Genomic DNA, 25,187 nt, shown 5'->3' on the forward strand with positions numbered 1-25,187 from the left:
ACCACATCAAAATATGTGTGATACATTTGTTTTCCGTAATTTCACTCACATTAGTACCTTAAGGATGACGACTTAATTCCCTGAGTACATTTCTTAACGTATGCAAAGTAATAATGGTTACGTCATCGTACTCATTGGATCAAATTATTGTACTCCAAGGGTTGGCATCGTACTTAAAGAATTAATTTAAACATTTAAAAAATTAACATAATTAATTTATTCACTTAAATTCAGTGGATAAATATTTCTTCCAAATATATCTTCTCAAGTTTAGAGAAATGTTTCCATACTTTCCAATCTCGCTACGCCCAGTTCGTCAGCAGTGTTCCCATGTGCATACGTAATTGTCTCCTCAAATTAGCAAAGTTTTAACCGCAAGATATTCTGAATTGACCTCTTAGCAGTGTCGGCCCTTGCTTCCACCACCTGTCTCTCGTAAACTGCTGACACTCAGGGCGATACGTTGGGTTTCCATTATTGTGTGTCGTCGTGTCGCTTCTACATGTGAAAAATTTCCCGAGATGTTCAGTACAGTATAGAAATAATGGAATCACCTGAAGATTAGACACCCCACCTAATATCACCTGATTAGACATCCCCAACTTATTTCACCTGAAGATTAGACACTCCTAATTATTTCACCTGAAGATTAGACACTCCTAATTATTTCACCTGAAGATTAGACACTCCTAATTATTTCACCTGAAGATTAGACACTCCTAATTATTTCACCTGAAGATTAGACACTCCTAATTATTTCACCTAAAGATTAGACACTCCTAATTATTTCACCTGAAGATTAGACACTCCTAATTATTTCACCTGAAGATTACACTCCTAATTATTTCACCTGAAGATTAGACACTCCTAATTATTTCACCTGAAAGATTAGACACTCCTAATTATTTCACCTGAAGATTAGACACTCCTAATTATTTCACCTGAAGATTAGACACTCCTAATTATTTCACCTGAAAGATTAGACACTCCTAATTATTTCACCTAAAAGATTAGACACTCCTAATTATTTCACCTGAAGATTACACTCCTAATTATTTCACAGAAGATTAGACTCTAATTATTTCACCTGAAGATTAGACACTCCTAATTATTTCACCTAAAGATTAGACACTCCTAATTATTTCACCTGAAGATTACACTCCTAATTATTTCACCTGAAGATTAGACACTCCTAATTATTTCACCTGAAGATTAGACACTCTAATTATTTCACCTGAAGATTACACTCCTAATTATTTCACCTGAAAGATTACACTCCTAATTATTTCACCTGAAGATTACACTCCTAATTATTTCACCTGAAGATTAGACACTCCTAATTATTTCACCTGAAAGATTACACTCCTAATTATTTCACCTGAAGATTAGACTCCTAATTATTTCACCTGAAGATTAGACACTCCTAATTATTTCACCTAAAGATTAGACACTCCTAATTATTTCACCTGAAGATTAGACACTCCTAATTATTTCACCTAAAGATTAGACACTCCTAATTATTTCACCTGAAGATTAGACACTCTAATTATTTCACCTGAAGATTACACTCTAATTATTTCACCTGAAGATTACACTCTAATTATTTCACCTGAGATTACACTCCCTAATTATTTCACCTGAAGATTAGACACTCCTAATTATTTCACCTGAAGATTACACTCCTAATTATTTCACCTGAAGATTACACTCCTAATTATTTCACCTGAAGATTACACTCCTAATTATTTCAACTGAAGATTACACTCCTAATTATTTCAACTGAAGATTACACTCCTAATTATTTCACCTGAAGATTACACTCCTAATTATTTCACCTGAAGATTACACTCCTAATTATTTCAACTGAAGATTACACTCCTAATTATTTCACCTGAAGATTACACTCCTAATTATTTCACCTGAAGATTAGACACTCCTAATTATTTCACCTGAAGATTACACTCCTAATTATTTCACCTGAAGATTACACTCCTAATTATTTCACCTGAAGATTACACTCCTCATTCATTTCACCTGAAGGAATTACACTCCTAAGATTACACTCCTAATTATTTCACCTGAAGATTACACTCCTAATTATTTCACCTGAAGATTACACTCCTAATTATTTCACCTGAAGATTAGACACTCCTAATTATTTCACCTAAAGATTAGACACTCCTAATTATTTCACCTGAAGATTACACTCCTAATTATTTCACCTGAAGATTACACTCCTAATTATTTCACCTGAAGATTACACTCCTAATTATTTCACCTGAAGATTACACTCCTAATTATTTCACCTGAAGATTAGACACTCCTAATTATTTTACAAGATTGACCTTAATTATTTCACCTAAAGATTAGACACTCCTAATTATTTCACCTGAAGATTAGACACTCCTAATTATTTCACCTGAAGATTACACTCCTAATTATTTCACCTGAAGATTACACTCCTAATTATTTCACCTGAAGATTAGACACTCCTAATTATTTCACCTGAAGATTAGACACTCCTAATTATTTCACCTGAAGATTAGACACTCCTAATTATTTCACCTGAAGATTAGACACTCCTAATTATTTCACCTGAAGATTAGACACTCCTAATTATTTCACCTGAAGATTAGACACTCCTAATTATTTCACCTGAAGATTAGACACTCCTAATTATTTCACCACTCCTAATTATTTCACCTGAAGATTACACTCCTAATTATTTCACCTGAAGATTACACTCCTAATTATTTCACCTAAAGATTAGACACTCCTAATTATTTCACCTGAAGATTACACTCCTAATTATTTCACCTGAAGATTAGACACTCCTAATTATTTCACCTGAAGATTAGACACTCCTAATTATTTCACCTAAAGATTAGACACTCCTAATTATTTCACCTGAAGATTAGACACTCCTAATTATTTCACCTGAAGATTACACTCCTAATTATTTCACCTGAAGATTAGACTCCTAATTATTTCACCTAAAGATTAGACACTCCTAATTATTTCACCTAAAGATTAGACACTCCTAATTATTTCACCTGAAGATTAGACACTCCTAATTATTTCACCTAAAGATTAGACACTCCTAATTATTTCACCTGAAGATTAGACACTCCTAATTATTTCACCTGAAGATTAGAAACTTGCTTCTTATACATGAAGATTAGACACCTCAGCTTATTTATTTCACCTGGTGATTCAACTACCTCACGCTAACCTGACCCCCAGAAAGTTTAGGGTGTCTATTCTTCAGTTGATCCAAATTCTCTTTATACTGTACTATATTGTACACTACATGCAGTTTAGTTTTCCATAATATAGGTAGGTAAATTTTGGAGTAGAGAAACGTTCACTCATGGGTAAAAAACTCGCCGGTTTAAAAATCAGATCAGAATGAGTGAATCTTTGACGGAGTTTCAATTTTATGAGTCAACAGTGAAAGTATTCTGCATTTTTTTTTATTCGACCGACTGACCTTTCATTGGTAACAAGTATGCAGCAACATTTAATTTTTAATTTTTCTTGTTGCTGTACCTCTGATGGTTTAAACTTTAAAGTCAACGAACAGTAAAGCAAATTTTAAGACATGAATGGTTGACGCAGCCAGCCAGCCGACGCCGCCATTACACTAAACAAACGAGTCGCGTATATCTGCTGCACTTTATCTCCCGCACTATCTATTATGCGGAAGTCATATATTACTCAATGGAGAAGTCTTGATCAGTGGTGAAAAGGATAAAAGTAAAAAGTAAAAGTATAGACTGGGCGTGTTAGGGGGAGGGGGGGGTGCTGAAGAGGCTTTTTTTTTCAAAACTTCGTTAGTATACATAGCATACGATGTTTTTGTCCTCAGGTGGTAATAACAACAACGTTACTATTAATTATTATTATTATTATTATTATTATTATTATTATTACCCAGCAACAGATCTAGATGAGTGAGAGCATGAAATCACCGGTTGACATATTAACCTAACTTAAGCTCTACTGCCACTCACGACGAACAGGTCTCCCAGTAAAGTAATCCTCCTCAGGTTTAGTGTTAGTACATCAAGAAGCTGGTAATACTTGCAGAAAACCTGTCATGTTCGGTCAGGTGTGTCTCGCTGGCCCACATCATTCACACTCAATAAAATATGTGATTGATAGCAGTAAGTCAATCCTTCATAGGGAAAATGATATTTTTTTATATATAATAACATAGGTAAGTAAAATGCAATAAATTGATTGTATGGAGAAATAAGACAAGAATAAATTAAACTCGGCACATAAACTTGTTATAGATGTACAGTACAGTTGCATCAATAAATTCCTGGACACTTGGCGGTATATGAGTAAGTAGATGTTGTAATTCCAATTCCCTTAACCACATGAACCACAATTAAATTCTAAAACTGTCCAGGGAATTTTGTCAAGAATTACACACAAACAAAGCTATTATGAATTGCCAAGGACGCCCAACACCTAACTGGGGATGACGAAGACTGTAGAACGTACACAAACCACGAAAATCCAGACATATTTTTAGACTACAACTTTTACTGTTCGTCGACTTTGGTCTCTGTTACCTTGACCCCAGAGAACTTAAGTAAAGGCTCTATCGCTATGACTGACAAGCTGCCGACACTGAACACATTAAGTAGGGTAATTGAACCACGCTGAAATAACCCACATAAATATAAATATAAATAACATTAAAGTAAAAATGTGAAAAACTGTCTTGACGCTGACTCACACATCAACAGTACACAGAGCTAGGTACTGTCCTCAGCCTCCCGACCTCCTCCTCGACGCACACACCACTCCCACGAAAAGGTTTGTCTCTTAACACTGCCAATACAATGCATATGTGCCTCCCTCCACCCCCACCGTGCCTATCCTACCACAGCACAGTCCCCAGCCGCCACCCCTCCTCTCCCTCCACCCCCACCGTGCCTATCCTACCACAGCACAGTTCCCAGCGGTCACCCCCCCTCCCTCCATCCCCACCGTGCCTATCCTACCACAGCACAGTCCCTAGCCGTCACCCCCCCTCCCTCCACCCCCACCATGCCTATCCTACCACAGCACAGTCCCCAGCCGTCACCCCCTCCTCCACCCCCACCGTGCCTATCCTACCACAGCACAGTCCCCAGCCGTCACCCCCCCTCCCTCCACCCCCCACCGTGCCTATCCTACCACAGCACAGTCCCCAGCCGTCACCCCCTCCCTCCACCCCCACCGTGCCTATCCTACCACAGCACAGTCCCCAGCCGTCACACCCCCTCCCTCCACCCCCACCGTGCCTATCCTACCACAGCACAGTCCCCAGCCGTCACCCCCCCTCCCTCCTCCTCCTCCATACAGGCCTGGCACTTGACTTATTAGGGAACTTACTACGCCTTGCCATAAACAGATATATTGTATCGGGAATCCCCCCCCACACACACACACTCATCCTGTCACTATTATGTAACAACTATAAAATCCATGACCCTTCAGGTACTCACACCCTTAGCTACCATCCGACACATTCCTGATAACATTGTCGTAAACATTTTTTATATAAATATTTTAACTTCGTATAATGGCTCTTGGTGCAACATTAACATAAGATTCGTTAATGTTAACATACTAGTCGCGGCAAGAACAGCATTTCATATCAAATCACTCATTAACATAACTATCTTGTTCAGTGGTAACTTGTCATCACCGTTCTCTGTGCGTCAAACGTCGCCAAATCGTGTATCTACTGTAGACTTGAGTCATGGAATCATTTGAAAATTACACACATAGCTTATTTCACCTGCAGATTAACTACCCTAACGCTACCTGGGGGGTTGTGTGTGTGTGTGTGAAGAAAGACTTTTATAGTGTGTGTGTGTGTGTGTGTGTGTGTGTGTGTGTGTGTGTCACTGTACACCTGAAAAATAACCATGCCAACTTTGAACCTCAGAACTTATTGAAGGTTATACGCCTCCCCCCAAAAAAAAAATCAGGTGTGTTTTGGAAATTGTCACAGCATAATTTGTGTATTTACAGAGACAATATATATGTCTTCACACACACGTTCCATAAATGCTACTGTGCGAATTTTGGATCACTGACAATTATGATTTCTTAATAAAAAAAAAAATCCCGGCAAATTCTGCAAATCCAAATGCGGACAAAAATCTTAAAAAGAAAAATGCAATGACACCAAGTCGATTAATTTACAAATAAAAATAAAAATCATATACAAGACAAACTTCATGAAACTTAGGAACCTTCGTTTATTTCACCTGACGATTAAGCACTCCAGCGCTAAATAGGGGTTAGGTTAGGTTTGGTTTGGCTAGATTATGTTAGGTTAAGTTTTATTAAATTATGTTAGGTATGGTTAGATTATTTATTCTTTTTTTTTGCGGGGATTAGTTCACCCAGGCACAGGTCACAGGCCCACATCGGGGCCTGGGGGCGAAAATGTAATAATAATAATAATTCAGAGTACCTCCCTGTTTGGTAGCTGCCTACTACCCGTTAGGTTTGGTTAGATTAGATTATGTTAGGTTTAGTTTTATTGTATTATGTTAGGTATAGTTTTATTATATTATGTAAGGTTAGGTATAGTTATGTTATGATGTCAGAATATGTTAAATTAGGTTTAGTTTAGGCTTAGCATTACGATGTTAGTTAATTCTGGGGTGATATAAAGAGGTGAACTCTTTAAACCTTGTAGGCAGCATGATCAAAACTCTCACACATTCATTCAAAAACATTTAATCCACATAGCTATTTTTTCCGTAGATTCTTCCTTGTTCATTATTTCGTGTAGTTGTCAGTATATTTTATCGTCTCTTATTAACTCGGTAAATTATAATCTTATATTTATGTTTATAGAATTATGATGAAATTATTGAACCAAATATCTATATGTAACATCTAATTTACAGTTATCTGTTTGTATTACGAAGAGCAGTGTGTGGGTGGAAGATGAGTAGGCCAACGGTAGTTATGGGTTGTTAAGATGGTTGCTTGTTTTATAAAAGTATTTCTGTCGCCAGCCAATCAGAGCGAAGGTTACGAAGGTTCAGTGGTTTCTGAGGTGTGAGTCAGTGATTCAAGCGGTTCGAATAAGATTAAGTTTATACGTGGTCTGTTGTACGAACTTTTATATTGAATTTTGTTCTTTGAATTTAACGTATAATTAAAACTCATTTTATATTCTTGTGTTATCGCAGATGTTAATGAATTATTATAAAATCTGGATGAATGGAGAGATCAGTTGCTTCGAAACAAATTTAAGAGGGACGCTATGGATCGAACAGGTGTCCGGATTGATGAACTGCTGCTCGAATTAGTTCCGGAGCCAACGTTTTATCTGGCCGCAATGAGGAAGTCAGTTGTTGGTCCAGCCAGCAGCAACACGGTCACAAGACTTGTTTCAAGGTTTGTTCGGTCAGCTGGGTTAAGTGTTTTTGTTGGATTTGTTATATTTAATTTGTTTACTAATGTGTGTTGTTAATTTGGGTTTTTATATTCTACGGTTTTATTTATAGTTTGGCCATTGTTTTACATTTTACTCTTTTCTTTCCAGATTTGCCATTGTCTTGCCAGGGAAGATGGCCACGACCTTGGCTGTCTCTATGGCATTGTTGCTATTGGTGACATGGTCGTTCTTTACTTCTGCCCAACCCTCTTCCGGTGAGACATTTATATTTCTGGCTATGTATGTCTAAACTATTAAGCTGACGGTGACCGGACGGGTTTTCTGTATAACTTTGAACTCGAGCCAATTTTTAGTTGGTTTTGTGGCTTCCTCATCTGTCCAACCTACAATATCGGATTCCGTTCCGTGGTTGAACATTAAATGTTAATTTTAATGTTTAATTTTATAAGATACCGTTCAACTTATAAATTGCTGTGAAGTTCATTTTCTTTAACTTGCAAATAAATTAGACATAATTGTAATTAACTCAATGCTCGTATGGTTTTGAAGCCCTATTACAACTTAAAAATTAAAAACCCTGTACAGTAAAGCGTTGCGTATTTGCAGATGACGAACCCCATAACATGCTTACGGATGACGAACACAACATAGAAAAGAGATGTGTACCGTCCTCCCGGTGTTGCCGATTTCCGGAGTTGAGCGAAGAATTCCTAGACTGTTGTAACATCGAAGGCTGCTGCCCCAAATGCGACGAATATCTAGTCCACAAAGGTGACCCATCTATTACATGTTGAGTTATATTATGTACTAATGCATTAAATTACTAAATTATTTCTAACATATTGCTGAAGATTAATCTGGCTGTTGATTTTTGCAGGGTTTGGTAGTTTCCAAATTAAGTTGGACTGTTTGGGAGCTTACGAGTGCTGTATCTACCCATTCGTTTCCGACTCTTTCAACGAGTGCTGTAATAAATATGGATGCTGTCCTGTGTGTCGCAATGTAGCGAAAGGTTAGTGAGGAAAAGGCTAGTTTTAATAACCACAAAAGGCATGGCTTCATAAATTAACCACATTTACCCTTAATTTCCTGGATTAATTTATTTTCATTAGTTACTCTAAAAGTGAGTTGTGTGGTGACTTGCATTGGCAGTATAACTCGACTAGAGTGAATGACCATTAAGGTCGTGTAGTGTTTTTCCATCGTAATTGTTTTATGATAACAGTGGGTAATATGAACAAATTAATCAAGTAGAAAGGCTAGTAACCCAAACCATAGGATGTTTAAGATCGTTTCTAAAACCTACTCTGTATTAACAGGTTGCTGCTACAACCACGCCATGTACACATGGGGAAGTGTAATAGAGTCCTTCCCAGAGTGCTGTACTGATTTGGTTTGTGCAGCAAAGGTAACTAACTCGACTCCATACCTTGAGGCTGTGGTGGTCAGTGTGCAGTATCCTCCCACGAGTAATGGTAAGCGACTTTAATGTTTTGTGTGCATATCCTTGGTTAATGTCAATTAAACTTGGTGTAATTTAACTTTGGATAAGTCTTGATTATATTTGTGCAGTACTTCGAAATTTGATTTCGAGGAATGCGTAAACCGTTCAAAATGCGTGCAGCTTTAAGTCTGAATTCAAACTGAGCAATTTTACTAGCAAGTTGCTCCAATAAACTAGCAAGGGCTTTAAGGTTACTATACTTTTATGGCAGAAGCCTTGCTGCATCTCTAATATACTAGATTAAAAGGGCAATTGGAATATAAATGTCAGTGCTCTAACTGATTAACGTTTGTAAATGGCGTCTTCGTGTAAACCCTGCACTTGTGTAATTATTATAATGAATACTTTGGAAAATATATGAAACACGAGGGACTACGATAATTTAATAAAGGAGTTCTTGTTTGGTTTTGTAATATCTTGTTAGAACCTGACAGGTCGGAGCAGGTAGAATTTCGGTTCTTTCAATATGTACTGATCTTTATCTTGCAGATCAAGACTGTAATGAAGTAGAGAACGACTACTGCGTTGATTCAAATGGAATAATCCATCCTGTGGGCTCTGAATGGTTTGTGAGCGCTTGTGAGTTGTGTCGGTGTGACAATGGCGTAATTAATTGTCGCCGCGTGAGAATTCCATGTCCACCTCCCCCGCACCCCCACTGTAAGGAGTTGCCCGGAAATTGCTGCCCTACTTGGGATTGTGATAAACTTAATGGGTAAGTGGGCAAATCTGATATAAAATTTGACTTGCCTATAATTTGTCAATTTAACAAATTTTCTTAATGTAGGTGGTATAGTTCTTGCATCCTAATTTTAAGGCTACACTATTATTGTAAGAATTTTAATAGATGTAAGTTATAATTGTAGACTGGCTTAGTGAGGTAATATAAATATGATCTATATTGTAACTTGGGAGGTAACTTCAGTTCAACTCGTTCAATTGGAAATAATCAGTTTGGGTGTTTTGTTTCGACCAACAAATGATTTGGTTGAGCAATTGGTTTTAGATAGTTTAGAGAATTTGTAGACTTCCCTCTCACGTGTTCTAAAATAACCTAACCAGGGCTCCCCTCGCATCAATCCCCGTTCTTGTGTTGTCCTTTGAAAGGGTAATTTGACAGATAAGCATCTTAAATTTGTCTAAAACATATCTACACTAAGATCTGGTAGGTTGAAATGATTTATCTTTCATTTGAAATGATTGCTAATTTGCTTAGTGTTCTTAAAATTTTGGGTTTTTTTTCCAGCTCCTGTGTGGATAGCGACGGTAGAATGCACAAATTGGGTGATGAGTGGTGGGACCTGCAGGACCCCTGTGTCCACCACAGGTGCACACGGGCTGGGATAACCACAGCGGTGAAAGACTGTCCTCGACCTCCCCCTCCGCCCCACCCGAACTGTCGGCTGGTAAAGGACGATGATGAATGCTGTCAGAAGTGGAGCTGCTTGTTAGTATCTCGAGAGAATTTAATCTAGTTCCTTTAACTTTATGAATCTTATCGTGGCAGGAATGGCCACAAACTCAATCTGGCTACTCCCACAAATTTGCTAAACAAACTAGTCCAGACCTTAAAAGGACAATTTTTAAGAGCCAATATAGTAGATTGGTACTGCAGCTTTTTTCCAAGCCTCTTGCTGGACCTGTCCACTTCATTACCCCCAAAGTGAAAGTGGCTCCCACAGACATGATGGCACTTATGGGCAGTAGATAGTGTGGACACAGCACTGCGAACTCTGGTACAGTTTGGCTAGCCCTGCACTACCCCTCCCATGCAAAGTTGGGTACAGCTCTACCCTGTAGGTGGGTGCTAGTGTCACGGTATCGAACCCTTGGGACAATAGTGCAGTGTACATTAGATTGCTATATTCTTTTATTAATGTAACCGTTGTTATTTTTTCTGAATCACTTGCACGATTATGTGGTAATTTTTTCTTTAATTTGCATCGGTTTTTGTTTTGCTTATTGCCTCCTAACTATATTCCGTGCCATATGGCCTTGGCTATTGCATTAAGATGGGTCTTCATCATTCTTTTGGTAGGAATGGTCTCCTCTTCCTAATCCATGTCTTTCCTAGTTGTATTTGTTGGATGAAGTGAATTTGAAATTTTGTCTTATATTGGCAGTTAAAAATTTAGTCTTACTAGGGTTTTGGTGCCTGGCAGTTTTGGAAGGGCTTTCTACTAGGACACAAAATATGGCTATGGATGTTTGCTAGGACCAGCAGTTATAAAATTTTCTAGAATTCAAAATCTAGGTTATTGGGTTGATCTTAAAATATTCACAGGGGTTGTGTTGACCAGTATGGAGTACATCATAATGAGGGAGACACTTGGCCAGACACCGCTGATCCTTGCACATATTGGCTGTGTATACGAAATGGCATTAAAAAACAACCTCGTGAAGACTGTCCGCCTCTCGGCCCTCGACCCCACACTGGGTGCAGTGTGGTTATAGACGACTGCTGCAGGAAGTGGAACTGCTCGTGAGTATCTAAATACGTGTGACTAGCCTGTGGCACTACTCTAAAATGGATTATGATCTTGAAGTGGCATTTAAAATGGGTGCAAGGCTAGGAAAATAAAATTCAGTGCTGTACTAGAATTGGAAAGATAATGGAGCCCACCAAGTTTTGTAGTAGAATATGGAGTTACTTTTTAAAGTGTTTTTGTACTCCGCCAACAAGGGCTTGGTGTGCTTTCATCCTCCCGAGCATTAATTGGCAACTACCTGGCCTAGTTTAGTTCTTTTGCTTACCTTTAGTAAAGGTGCTGTAGTCAAGAGTTGGTCAGACCTTAGTATAGCCTAGCCTAGCTCTTGGGGTTGGTTCAGAGGTATACAAACCTTCATGTCTCCTGCAGTGGCTGTGTTGATGAATATGGGGTATACCATGATATTGGAGACACCTGGCCCCACCTATCGGATCCTTGCCTTGGCTTCCTGTGTACACGAAATGGCATTGTAAAAAAGTCTGCGAGGGACGACTGTCCACTTCAAGGCCCAAGACCACATTCTGGATGTAAAGAAGTTACTGAAAACTGCTGCAAGAAGTGGGATTGTTTGTGAGTATTGTTCAAATGTATGAATTCTTCTGGTACTGCATTTTAAGATAAATAACTTGGGTATGTGTAATACTGTACATTACTGCACTTGGTAAACAATCTTTAAGCATATAACAAGGTTAGCAAGAAATGTCCTACAGTAACATCGTAATGGAATCAGTTTGGAGGTAGCAGATGTTTAACTTTTAAGGTTTGTGGATTGGAAAGCACTTTTAGTGCTTCCATAATAACTGAAATAGAGCCCTGTCCTGTAGTAGAATATTTGAGGTAAACTTGTACAGTAGGGTAACCTTGTTAAAGTGCTTTACAGTACTGTACCTTCTGGCTGAGGGCATTATATCCATTACACAGTTGTTGGCGAGTAGGTTGATGCATTGAGGCAAATTGAGTGAGTAAATTTAATTTGATGTAGTTTGCTCAAGTACAATTCATGGGAGTTTTCATTAAAATGCCTTTCTTAAGTAACTTAAAATTTCCTTTGATGGTGTAAGTGTTAAATTGCAGGATTAGTAGTTTGTATAACTTAAATAGTACAATAATATTTCACTAGGTTGCAGTATACTACAGTAAATATACTTTTTGTTGTAGGGAGTTTCTTAAACTGGCTCAGTAGTATTGAACTTTTAAATAGGGTCTTTAGTGCTTTAGTTTCTACTGACCTGGACACAAGCATCTGCCTTTTATTTTCACTAGATTTAAGTGGTTCTTCTTCAGTATCTTGTTTGACTGTAATATAACTGCAATGCACCAGGCTATAGGAACACGTGTAGGGTGGTGAATAATCATGAATTTAATGTAAATTACCAGTTTAGTTTTTGTACCTTGCCAACAAGGGTTTGGTGTACATTCATCCTCCCCAGCATTAATGTCTACTTCCTGGTTTAGTTCAGTTTTGCTTACCTTTAGTAAAGGTGCTGTAGTTAAGAGTTGGTCAGACATGAGTATAGCCTAGCTCTTGGTGTTGGTACAGAGGTATACAAACTTTGATGTCTCCTACAGTGGCTGTGTTGATGAATATGGGGTACACCATGATATTGGAGACACCTGGCCCCACCCATCAGATCCTTGCCTTAGCTTCCTGTGTACACGAAATGGCATTGTAAAGAAGTTTGTGAGGGACGACTGTCCACCTCGTGGCCCTAGACCACATTCTGGATGTAAAGAAGTTACTGAAAATTGCTGTGAGAAGTGGGACTGCTTGTGAGTTTAGCTATATACATTACTCTGTACAGTAGTTAAAAATTGAAAGGTTTGAATTCTGTCTAAATTACTGGGGTGGGGCCCTTTACCATGAATAGTAGTTTGCTTCCAATGGGCAGTTGGCTTGCAGTGTACCTAGTTAAAGGTCTGGGCACTACCAGCCTTCACTACAATTTATATAGCCTTTACAATATTCAGTACCAGGTTGTCCCATTGGACTATCTTGCTTTCCATTTCAGTTGATGGAACTAAGACTAAACTTTATTCTACTACTAGATTTATATACAGTCAACCCTCGCTTTACGCGGTTCCACATTACGCGTTTCCACGTTTATGCTGTACCCTGCTGAAACCGGAATGCTCGCTTTCCGCTGTGCGTGTACCCCTTTATGTGGAGAGTGGCGTGAGCAGGGTGTGCACAAGGTCGCCCAGTCATCAAAACCTTAGAGTTCTTCACCCACCACAGCCGGCCCAAGTCAGTGATGGTGAGGATATGGACATTGAGGGGTTTGACAAAGGCCGTTTAAGATTTGTGGTGGATAGTGATAGAGGTGAGGGCCAATAATCTGCCCTCTGCCTTGGAACCAACCCCTTGTCTGTGTGCCCAGCCATCTTTTCTAATGTAAGTGTTAGACCCTAATATTATTGAATTTTTTCTTCATTATTAATTGTGTGCATACCATCATAAAATTAAGTTATTTTTACTACAATGTAGGTATTGTCTGAAAAAGTGGAGTTTGGGGTGTCGGCCCAGTCTATTTCAATTAATCCCACATGTTACGTTGTTCACTTTACATGTTTCTCACTTTACGTGGGCCGCCGTGGGTTGAATTTACCGTGTAAAGTGAGGATTCGCTGTAGTATCGTATTTAAGTAATGGGTTCTTGAGATATGGTACTTGCCAGGGGTTGTGGACTGAGGGAGTCCTTCATAATATAGGACATGCCTGGCATGACCCAGTCAATCCTTGTATACTGTGTACACAAAAGGCATTGGAAGGTCTTTTAAGATGACTGTTCACCCATTGGCTTTCCGTCTCATTTGGAATGTAATATGGTTGAGGAAAAAGGTTGTGGGGCATAGAACTGCTCCTAAGTATTGACCCCCCCTCTAAAGTGACATGCCATTTGTGAAGGACAACTGAAGTACTTGGTTCTTTAAAGCTTAACATTCCAGGGACTCCTATCCACACATTGATGCATTCTAGGATTTCTATTGGGTTTGCAGATTTGGTATTGTTCATGTCTGCTATACAAATGAATGTAAAGATGGCTGTAATGTATTCTGGAGGACTCTTCGACCTCGATTCATGTGCTAATGGAACTAAACTGCTTTGAACGCTTTTAAGCATGAGCAGTTTAGTAAATTGTAATTTTTGGGTGCTTAAGTAGTCCATATATTTTCGAGTAAAACTATCAATTTTAAACTTTATAGTCTTTGAGCTAGTACTGGAACTTTATTCCTACATGAAGTGGCTAGGTGTTCAGTAAGGTTAATGATAATTTGTTGGCAAAATTTTTCTGATCTTAAAGATTTTAAGTAAGAGTTGGTTTTCAAACTGTTTGGGTAGACGAGATAATCTACAAAATGCACTTCAGGGTAATGTAATGGGTCCTAAACTAGTATTGGAATTTGCAAATGCAATAAAATCTCGTCTACTGTGGGTGATGGGCATGCTAGTACTTGTAGGTTTGGAGTAGATGGCTCCATGGTGCCATGGTATTGTAAAAGGGCACTGGAGGGCAGTTGAAGGCTTGTATAGGTCCTTAGTTTTGTACTAAACCTGACCATTGCCTTTTAATTTTTCTAGTGGTTGTATAGACCCTAATGGCGTTCACCACGATTTGGGACATACATGGCCAGCTGGTCCATGTACTCTTTGGACTTGTACAAGGCATGGTATTGTAAAGAAACCTCGTCGGGAAGACTGCCCCCCTCTTGGCCCAAGACCGAACAGAACTTGTGAAATGGCAGAAAGGGACTGTTGTGATGTTTGGGACTGTGTGTAAGTAACCAGCTTTGATTTTTTCTTGGGTCTTTCTGAAATTAATGTTCACAAATATAACTTCTAAATTACTAGCTCCCTGAAGGAAAACTCAAATTTTTCCCAAGAGCTGCTTTAAAGTTTGCCTAATATTTCTTGAAGGTTTACTGTATTAAATTTTTAAAGGAAGTAGGCTTAAGAAAACTCCATTGAATTATTTGTTCAAGTCCAGAAGGTGATGAATTTTGGGATTTCCTAAATTTTGGGTAACATAATAGAGGAAGTGACAGTGGGCCTATTGTCCCATACTGGGCAGTCCCATTTACTTCCAACCCCTATTGCTTGTAAATCCATCTGAAGTTATCCAGCATATTGGAGTTAATGATGGGTAACTTGGTTCATGATTTTCAAACCATTGTGTATTTTGTGCTTAAATCTAAATTTGTTTAACTTGAAAACCATTGGTTCACTACTGGTTGAACAGTTTGCTTACATTCTTAATGATGCTTTTGTTGATATAACTTCAATTTGTACCCCTCCATTGTATCTCTCTTGACCTCTTGGGAGTGCAAATTGAGATGCTTTAAATTATCTTGGTATTTGAGGTTCCTAATGCCTGGGTTCAGTTGTCATTATTTGCAGTTGTATAGAATTTTAAAACCAAGTTGGTTCTGTGTAGGATATTTGCCTGTAAGCAGGTACATGGATTCTACTTGTAGCAATGTCCAACATAACCATAGAGAAGAAAGGGTAAAGGTAAAATTGGTCTTTACCTTTGGAAAAATATTTTTATATTGGTTAGATGCCACCCAGTGATACTAAAACTTCATATTTTTTTGGCAGGGGTTGTGTTGATGCAAATGGTATACAGCGGAAGATTGGGGAAGAATGGTATGATCCGCTGAACCCCTGTATACATTGCGTGTGTAAAATTCATGGCATTGAGAAGACTCGCAAAATTTGTCCTAGACCAGTCCCTCGTCCTCATCCTGAATGTGAACGTGTTGTAGAGAACTGCTGCCATAAGTGGAATTGCTTGTGAGTAGAGAATTGGTTTAAATCTTGGCTTGTGGATCTGATAATGTGTACAGTGAAGCTCTCCTGGGAGTGATTGTACTAATTATCTTGCATGCCTAGTACTTTCCAACAGGGTAACTGAAGTTACTGACCACCAGAAGTGGCTGACTAGCTGATCCATTGGGAAGAGGATTAGGTTAACAAGTTTAGTTGCTTGGTTTTTAAAGGTCTAATTTGCAGGACCAGTGGCTGTAAAGTTTTCTAAAACAGTTTTTATTATTCGTTTTGAAAACTCCCTAATGTATAGTACAAATGATTAAAATAACGGCTCTGACAAATCCCTTTGTTAGGAGAATTTAAAAAATTTTCAGGTTGAAATTTTGATGGTTTGGGATAACTTGGACACCACACAAAAAAAAGCTGCTATAAGGGTAGACTTAATTTTTTTCTCCATAATGTAGCCTTCAGTGATTCATTCTCTGATTAGTACGAAACTACCTGTTTTAGTTCTGGAATGTTGGCTCCTACAAATGCCTTGCACAGGTCCAACAAAAAACCAAATGCAGGCCCTCAAGCTGTAGTAAGAAGGCATGTGCAGCCGACCAGTTTTGGCTGTGCAGTGGTAGTTTTGTGCATGAAGTTCCAAGTTGACAAATGTATGATTACTCTTAATTCGCTTGTTTTGCAAGCTCTTCATGCCCAATTCTCTACCTGACCTCTTTGGTCTGCAGTAATCTCCATACAGGAGTAACTTGGACTCTTTGACTGCAGAACTGGCCAATAGTGGCGTTTATCAATAAATTTAAAAATGTGAAATGGTATTGGTAAGTTGGTACATACACTGTACTATAATGGCTATAGCCAGTGAGAAATACCATAATTTTGTTTGACTAAAATGTTGTTGGAATGACTAACTTGCCAGATGGCATATGCTAAAGCACTTGCTGGAATAATGCTAATTATTTTTTAGACACTTAGAATTGTTAAATTTGCATTCATTTGATTCTACCCAAATGATATTTAGGGGCTGTGAAGACGACTTCAAAGTGCATCACAACATTGGAGAGACTTGGGTGGACCCAACTGATCCCTGTGTGACCTGCCTGTGTACTTCCTTTGGTATAGTGAAGACCAGGAAAGACTGTAGACCTCTGGGTCCTCGACCTAATGCTGGTTGTAAGGTCGTCATTGAAGACTGCTGCCAGAAGTGGGACTGTGGCAAGTGAGTAATGGTTGATAAATAATTTTATATAGTCCTGTTGATTCGATGTAAACCTATGAGATTAATTTTTAAGTTTTGAGCAGTTGTCTTCTATCTTTAGTACCCTGGGTTCTGTTTACTTTTGAGCTGGTATTTCAAAAGGGAAATAAGTAAATGCAGTTGCTTTTCACTGGCATACCATGGTTAGCTGCCAGAAGTGAGTGTAAATGGGTGGTTAAGAGAATAAAAGTGGCTATAGTAATCGAATGTGTAATTTAGTTGTAAATATAAGTTGTTAATATGGCATGGCTGTAGCTTAATTCTGTAAAAATATTTATTTTCACCATAAATTCTTAGGGACTGTGTAGATGAGAGTGGTGTATCTCACAATCTGGGAGAGACTTGGGTGGACCCAACTGATCCCTGTGTGACCTGCCGGTGTACATCCTTTGGTATAGTGAAGACCAGGAAAGACTGTAGACATCTGGGTCCTCGACCTAATGCTGGTTGTAAGGTTGTCATTGAAGACTGCTGCCAGAAGTGGGACTGTGGCAAGTAAGTAATGGTTGAAAACCACCTTTGATCTGGAATAGCTTTTCCATTCTAGATGCTAATTTAATCTTGGTTAATACTGTAAACTGAAAAAAAAAAATCTGGAGTTGAGCAGTCTTTGGATATTCCTGAATTTTCAGTTCCTAGAATTTAAATTTCTGTAAAACTTAAAGCGTGTAGAAACCTGCGTTATTCTCACTGGGCCTAGAAGACTTTACTTTAGTGGGGGCATTTATTTACAAGTGCTCTTTTGGCTTGGCTTTCACAAGCTTGTTGGAAAGTGGTAAAATAAATGGTTTGGTAACTTTTTTAATTTTAATCTCTTGCATTGTAGAATAATTTTGTGAAACCCTAGGGATTGAAATTGTAAAGGCTGTTCCTTAAATGACCAGTGCACTTGTTATATATGAAATGGTGACCTAGTAGTAAGGTGGTAAGCATTTTTAACCTGCATGCCAAATGGCACTTTACAGTGCTAAATTTGACTCCTGGTTTTTGTAAATGATGTTTGATTTGAGGCCCTAAATTTTGCCTGCAACATTTGGATTAAAGGGCTTGAGAATAACTTTCCTGTTTAACTGGTCTATGAATCTCTGGTTCATTTTTTTCTTAAAGTAAACTATGGGAGAATGCAGTATTGAGGCAGTACTTTCTATCTTCACTGGCTTGAGTAATGAATTTGGGATAATAATTAGAATGGTTAATGTCTTACAATGGTGGGTTTGGAAATTTTGGGTATAAATTTTAATCCAGAATGTGTTGTAACATTTGTTTTCTCTGCAGATGGAACCAATTCTTAACCCACAATTGATAAAAAAATCTATTTCCCATTATGAATGTATAAATGGGGTTAATTCTGTACTGTACAAAAATAATCTAGTCGATTATAAACCCTTGAGAATGGCAATTAAATGCTAGGTAGCAATGTGTCCTAATACAGTATTACCTATTGAGTAATTATGGCTTTATTGCTTGTTGGCCTGGTGAGTTATTGCTAGGCATTAACCTACCTAGGTGTAAGCTAGGCCATATTCTTCTGGATTGAACAAAAGTAATTTACTCCATTATAAACCCTACACTATGGGTAAATGGTTGGATTGGATGAATGCACAAAGTCTTAACAGTGTTGAAGTGCTGAAGGGCAGACATTTGGGATTCTTGCAGACCCCTTGGGTATCAACAATCCTTATTGCATGTTACACTAGACTAATTCTCGTTGATTTCTTAGGGACTGTGTAGATGAGAGAGGTGTATCTCACAATCTGGGGGAGACTTGGGTGGACCCAACTGATCCCTGTGTGACCTGCCTGTGTACATCCTTTGGTATAGTAAAGACCAGGAAAGACTGTAGACCTCTGGGTCCTCGACCTAATGCTGGTTGTAAGGTTGTCATTGAAGACTGCTGCCAGAAGTGGGACTGTGGCAAGTGAGTAATGGTTGATAAATAATTTTATATAGTCCTGTTGATTCGATGTAAACCTATGAGATTAATTTTTAAGTTTTGAGCAGTTGTCTCCTATCTTAAGTACCCTGGGTTCTGTTTAATTTTTGAGCTGGTATTTCAAAAGGGAAATAAGTAAATGCAGTTGCTTTTCACTGGCATGCCATGGTTAGCTGCCAGAAGTGTGTAAATGGGTGGTTAAGAGAATAAAAGTGGCTATATTAATCGAATGTGTAATTTAGATGTAAATTTAAGTTAATATGGTATGGCTGAAGCTTAATTCTGTACAAATATTTATTTTCACCATAAATTCTTAGGGACTGTGTCGATGAGAGAGGTGTATCTCACAATCTGGGAGAGACTTGGGTGGACCCAACTGATCCCTGTGTGACCTGCCGGTGTACATCCTTTGGTATAGTGAAGACCAGGAAAGACTGTAGACCTCTGGGTCCTCGACCTAATGCTGGTTGTAAGGTTGTCCTTGAAGACTGCTGCCAGAAGTGGGACTGTGGCAAGTAAGTAATGGTTGAAAACCACCTTTGATCTAGAGTAGATCTTCCATTCTAGATGCTAATTTAATCCTTGTTAATACAGTCGACCTTCTCTTTACGCGGTTCCACATTACGCCTTTCCACGTTTATGCGGTACTTTGCCGAAACCGGAATGCTCACTTTCCGCGGTGCGTGTACCCCTTTATGTGGAGAGTGGCGTGAGCAGGGTGTGCACAAGGTTGCCCAGTCATCAAAACCTTAGAGTTCTTCACCCACCACAGCCGGCCCAAGTCAGTGATAATGAGTGAGGATATGGACATTGAGGGGTTTGACAAAGAGGCCGTTTAAGATTTGTGGTGGATAGAGGTGAGGGCCAATAATCTGCCCTCTGCCTTGGAACCAACCCCTTGTCTGTGCCCAGCCATCTTTTCTAATGTAAGTGTTAGACCCTAATATTATTGATATTTCTCTTAATTATTAATTGTGTGCATACCATCATAAAATTAAGTTATTTTTACTACAATGTAGGTATTGTCTGAAAAAGTGGAGTTTGGGGTGTCGGCCCAGTCTATTTCAATTAATCCCACATGTTACGTTGTTCACTTTACGTGTTTCTCACTTTACGCGGGCCGCCGTGGGTTGAATTTACCGTGTAAAGTGAGGATTCACTGTACTGGTAACTGAAAAATCTGGAGTTGAGCAGTCTTTGGATATTCCTGAATTTTCAGTTCCTAGAATTTAATTTCTGTAAAACTTAAAGAGTGTAGAAACCTGCATTACTCACTGGGCCTAGCAGGCTTTACTTTAGTGGGGGCATTTATTTAAAAGTTCTCTTTTGGTTTAGCTTTCACAAGTTTGTTGGAAATTGGTAAAATAAATGGTTTGGTAACTTTTTTAATCTAACTGTTTCGCATTGTAGAATAATTTTGTGAAACCCTAGGGACTGAAATTGTAAAGGCTGTTCCTTAAATGACCAGTGCACTTGTTAGATGTGAACTGGTGTCCTAGTAGTAAGGTGGTAAGCATTTTTAACCTGCATGACAAATGGCACTTTACTGTGCTTAAATTTGGGACTCCTGGTTTTTGTAAATGTGTGATTTGAGGCCCTAATTTTGCCTGCAACAATTGGATTAAAGGGCTTGAGAATAACTTTCCGGTGTTCAACTGGTCTATGAATCTCTGGTTCCTTTTTTCTTGAAGTAAACTATGGGAGAATGCAATATTGAGGCAGAGTACATTCTATTTTCACTGGCTTGAGTAATGAATTGGAGATAATAATTAGAATGGTTAATTTCTTGCAATGGTGGGTTTGGAAGTTTTGGGTATAAATTTTCATCCAGAATGTGTTGCTTGAATTTTGTATTCTCTTTGCGGATGGGACCAATTTTTATCCCACAATTGATAAAAATTCTATTCCCTTTTGAATATATAAATGGGGTTAATTCTGTACTGTACAAAAATAATCTAGTCCAATATAAACCTTTGGAGAATGGCAATTAAATGCCAGGTAGCAATGTGTCCTAATAGTGTTACTTATCAAGTAATTATTAGATGTTTTATTCCCTGTTGGCCTGGCGAGTTATTGCTAGGCATTAACATACCTAGGTGTAAGCTAGGCTGTCTCATTCTGGATTGAACAAAAATAATCTAGTCCATTATAAACCCTACACTATGGGTAAATGGTTGGAGTGGATTAATGCAGAAAGTCTCTCGACCACTCTTAGTGCTGAAGGGTAGACATTTGGGAATCTTGCAGACACCCCCTTGGATATTAACTGAATCATTATTGCATGTTACACTAGACTAATTCTCATTGACTAATTTATTAGGGACTGTGTAGATGAGAGAGGTGTATCTCGCAATCTGGGGGAGACTTGGGTGGACCCAACTGATCCCTGTGTGACCTGCCTGTGTACATCCTTTGGTATAGTGAAGACCAGGAAAGACTGTAGGCCTCTGGGTCCTCGACCTAATGCTGGTTGTAAGGTTGTCATTGAAGACTGCTGCCAGAAGTGGGACTGTGGCAAGTAAGTCGAGATTACCCAATTTTTTTTGGTGATCCTGATGTTTTTAGGGTATTCATTTTCAGACCCTGTAGATCTGTTCCTACAGTGCATTTATTTGGTATATTCAGACTTTACAGTAGTTAGTAATGAAGGTCTCGAGTAACCTTGGGTTAAGGTAAAAGATACTTCTGCTGGTAATTATATGGATGAATAAAGTGTTTTATTGTCAAGACAGGCTTTGCTGTTGTATGAAGAAAAACCTTGATGCAGTATTTGTGTACATGCAAGTTAATTTTTAACATGGCAGAGCTTAATTCTGTCTGAAATAACTTTTTTGATCTATAGGGACTGTAAAGATGCAAGTGGATTCTCACATAATCTAGGGGACACTTGGGTGGACCCAACTGATCCCTGTGTGACCTGCCTGTGTACAGTCTTTGGTATACAGAAGTCGAGCAAGCTGTGTCCATCTCTGGGTCCTCGACCTGGTCCTGGTTGCAGGGTTGTCGTTGTTGATTGTTGCCAGAAGTGGGATTGTGGCGAGTAAGTAATGATTGAATCTTTTCTATAGTTCTGGTGCTTTTCTAAACATTTAGTTTCTCTGTAGTTGCCAAAATCCAATATACTGTGGGTATGCTTTAGTCCTGTATCTCGGAGCTGGCAATTAAGAGTTAAGGTTTAACTTCACTGCTGATAGCTGCTGTACTTGGGTGAAGTGTTGTATTGGCTTGTTGGTGGTAAAGCAGTTTCTTGAGTTGGTCCTATACCTGAATCTGGGTGTAAAATTCTGGGGGGGGGCCAATTGGTACTTTTAGATTGGGATGTGGGATAGCCAATACAATATTGCAGAGTACCTTGATGGCATTATTCTTAAGTTAGAGGCATAACTCGTCAGGTTTCATAGTGCTTTTTGGGAATTTAATTTGTACAGTAAGCTTTATCATTGCAAAACTTGTAAACCCTAATGAATACCAGGACTGTGGCAAGTGAGTAATGGTTTAAAAAAATTGTAAATTAATCTTCATGTCTGGCTTGGCTGTTGCAATACCTGATTAAATCTTTTAGTTCTTAATGAATAATAATTTCTCAGGGACTGTAAGGATCAGAATGGTGTGCATCATAATGTGGGAGATACTTGGGTAGACCCAAGAGATCCCTGTATGACCTGCCTGTGTACATACTCTGGTATTGTTAAGTCCAAGAAAGACTGTCCATCTCCTGGTCCTCGACCTAATGCTGGTTGCAAGATTGTCGTTGAAGACTGCTGCCAGACGTGGGACTGTGGCAAGTGAGTAATGGTTGATAAATAATGTAATCTAGAAAGGTGGTTTCCAGAAGATTGGTTATCAGGATAATGTAGAGCTAGTAAGGCTATAGACGACCATCTACAGTGGGGTTTAAGTCCTTGACAGTACTTGGCCTATCAAGTATCTGAAGTTCTTGGGTATGGAGGGGAGTCTTAAACCCATGCTGTGGTTTAGGCATAATGTGATGACTAATGCTATTGGCAGATCACAATAGTGTATACTGAATTGGATGCCAGACATGTCTAAGTGTTGAAATCCTTTGACCTGACTACATCATGAATTTTAAAAGGTTAGGGATGGTTGGTGTGGGATGATGCTAGACAATTGGTATTTTTAACTAACTTTGGACAGTTTTCTGCTAATGCTTGAACTATTTTGTTCTACAGGGCTTGTTAGTGGTAGTAAAGATACTGCCTAAATGTTCTGAATGCATTCTTTCAAGCTGATGTTGAATTAAACATTAGGTAAAAAGTAGTGCTAATAAATTCTAGATTACTTAAACTAGAGAAATTAAAGTATGCCCTTGGCAAGCCACTTAAAGGAGCTACTATAGTGATAGTAATTTTTACTTAGTTTTGTACTAAAGTTAGTATTGTGAATATTGGGGTTTAGGCATGTCAATACAGGGTATAGATATTTATATATTCTCTCAATGCTGACCAATTGGATGTATCAAATGGTTTGTATTTGTGTATCCTGTTGTTGGATAATAGATATTTGAATAAGTAAATGGTAGGGACTGACTTGGCTGTTGCAATACAAAATTAACTTGACTAGTTCTTAATGAATAATAATTTCTCAGGGACTGTAAGGATCAGAATGGTGTGCATCATAATGTGGGAGATACTTGGGTGGACCCAAGAGATCCCTGTATGACCTGCCTGTGTACATACTCTGGTATTGTCAAGTCCAAGAAAGACTGTCCATCTCCTGGTCCTCGACCTAATGCTGGTTGTGAGATTGTCGTTGAAGACTGCTGTCAGAAGTGGGACTGTGGCAAGTGAGTAATGGTTTAAAAAGAATTGTAAATTAATCTTCATGTCTGGCTTGGCTGTTGCAATACCAGATTAAATCTTTTAGTTCTTGATGAAGAATTATTTTCAGGGACTGTAAGGATCAGAATGGTGTGCATCATAATGTGGGAGATACTTGGGTGGACCCAAGAGATCCCTGTATGACCTGCCTGTGTACATACTCTGGTATTGTTAAGTCCAAGAAAGACTGTCCATCTCCTGGTCCTCGACCTAATGCTGGCTGCAAGATTGTCGTTGAAGACTGCTGCCAGACGTGGGACTGTGGCAAGTGAGTAATGGTTGATAAATAATGTAATCTAGAAAGGTGGTTTCCAGAAGATTGGTTATCAGGATAATGTAGAGCTAGTAAGGCTATAGACGACCATCTACAGTGGGGTTTAAGTCCTTGACAGTACTTGGCCTATCAAGTATCTGAAGTTCTTGGTTATGGAGGGAAGTCTTAAACCCATGCTGTGGTTTAGGCATAATGTGATATGACTAATGCTATTGGCAGATCACAATAGTGTATACTGAATTGGATGCCAGACATGTCTAAGTGTTGAAATCCTTTGACCTGACTACATCATGAATTTTAAAAGGTTAGGGATGGTTGTTGTGGGATGATGCTAGACAATTGGTATTTTTAACTAACTTTGGACAGTTTTCTGCTAATGCTTGAACTATTTTGTTCTACAGGGATTGTTAGTGGTAGTAAAGATACTGCCTAAATGTTCTGAATGCTTTCTTTCAAGCTGATGTTGAATTAAACATTAGGTAAAATGTAGTGCTAATAAATTCTAGATTACTTAAACTAGAGAAATTAAAGTATGCCCTTGGCAAGCCACTTAAAGGAGCTACTATAGTGATAGTAATTTTTACTTAGTTTTGTACTAAAGTTAGTATTGTGAATATTGGGGTTTAGGCATGTCAATACAGGGTATAGATATTTATATATTCTCTCAATGCTGACCAATTGGATGTATCAAATG

General features: G+C 38.6%; 1 protein-coding gene across 1 annotated transcript in view; it reads left to right on the forward strand.

Annotated features, from left to right (window-relative positions):
• Positions 1-7,363: 7,363 nt before the first annotated feature.
• The window catches only part of LOC121853131 (kielin/chordin-like protein), a 33,873-nt gene continuing 16,049 nt past the window's right edge, over positions 7,364-25,187 (forward strand). The window contains exons 1-20 of the mRNA XM_042347073.1: positions 7,364-7,422; positions 7,571-7,677; positions 8,030-8,194; positions 8,301-8,435; positions 8,743-8,898; positions 9,417-9,642; positions 10,174-10,374; positions 11,212-11,409; positions 11,786-11,986; positions 12,986-13,186; positions 14,997-15,191; positions 16,014-16,208; positions 17,212-17,409; positions 17,746-17,943; positions 19,169-19,366; positions 19,699-19,896; positions 21,702-21,899; positions 22,224-22,421; positions 22,969-23,166; positions 23,988-24,185. Of these exons, the coding sequence (XP_042203007.1) occupies positions 7,364-7,422; positions 7,571-7,677; positions 8,030-8,194; positions 8,301-8,435; positions 8,743-8,898; positions 9,417-9,642; positions 10,174-10,374; positions 11,212-11,409; positions 11,786-11,986; positions 12,986-13,186; positions 14,997-15,191; positions 16,014-16,208; positions 17,212-17,409; positions 17,746-17,943; positions 19,169-19,366; positions 19,699-19,896; positions 21,702-21,899; positions 22,224-22,421; positions 22,969-23,166; positions 23,988-24,185 (3,623 nt within the window). The remainder of the gene's footprint in view (positions 7,423-7,570; positions 7,678-8,029; positions 8,195-8,300; positions 8,436-8,742; positions 8,899-9,416; positions 9,643-10,173; positions 10,375-11,211; positions 11,410-11,785; positions 11,987-12,985; positions 13,187-14,996; positions 15,192-16,013; positions 16,209-17,211; positions 17,410-17,745; positions 17,944-19,168; positions 19,367-19,698; positions 19,897-21,701; positions 21,900-22,223; positions 22,422-22,968; positions 23,167-23,987; positions 24,186-25,187) is intronic.

The sequence above is a fragment of the Homarus americanus genome, unplaced genomic scaffold (assembly GCF_018991925.1).
Source record: "Homarus americanus isolate GMGI-L3 unplaced genomic scaffold, GMGI_Hamer_2.0 scaffold32871, whole genome shotgun sequence".
In the NCBI taxonomy this organism is placed as follows: Eukaryota; Metazoa; Arthropoda; class Malacostraca; order Decapoda; family Nephropidae; genus Homarus; species Homarus americanus.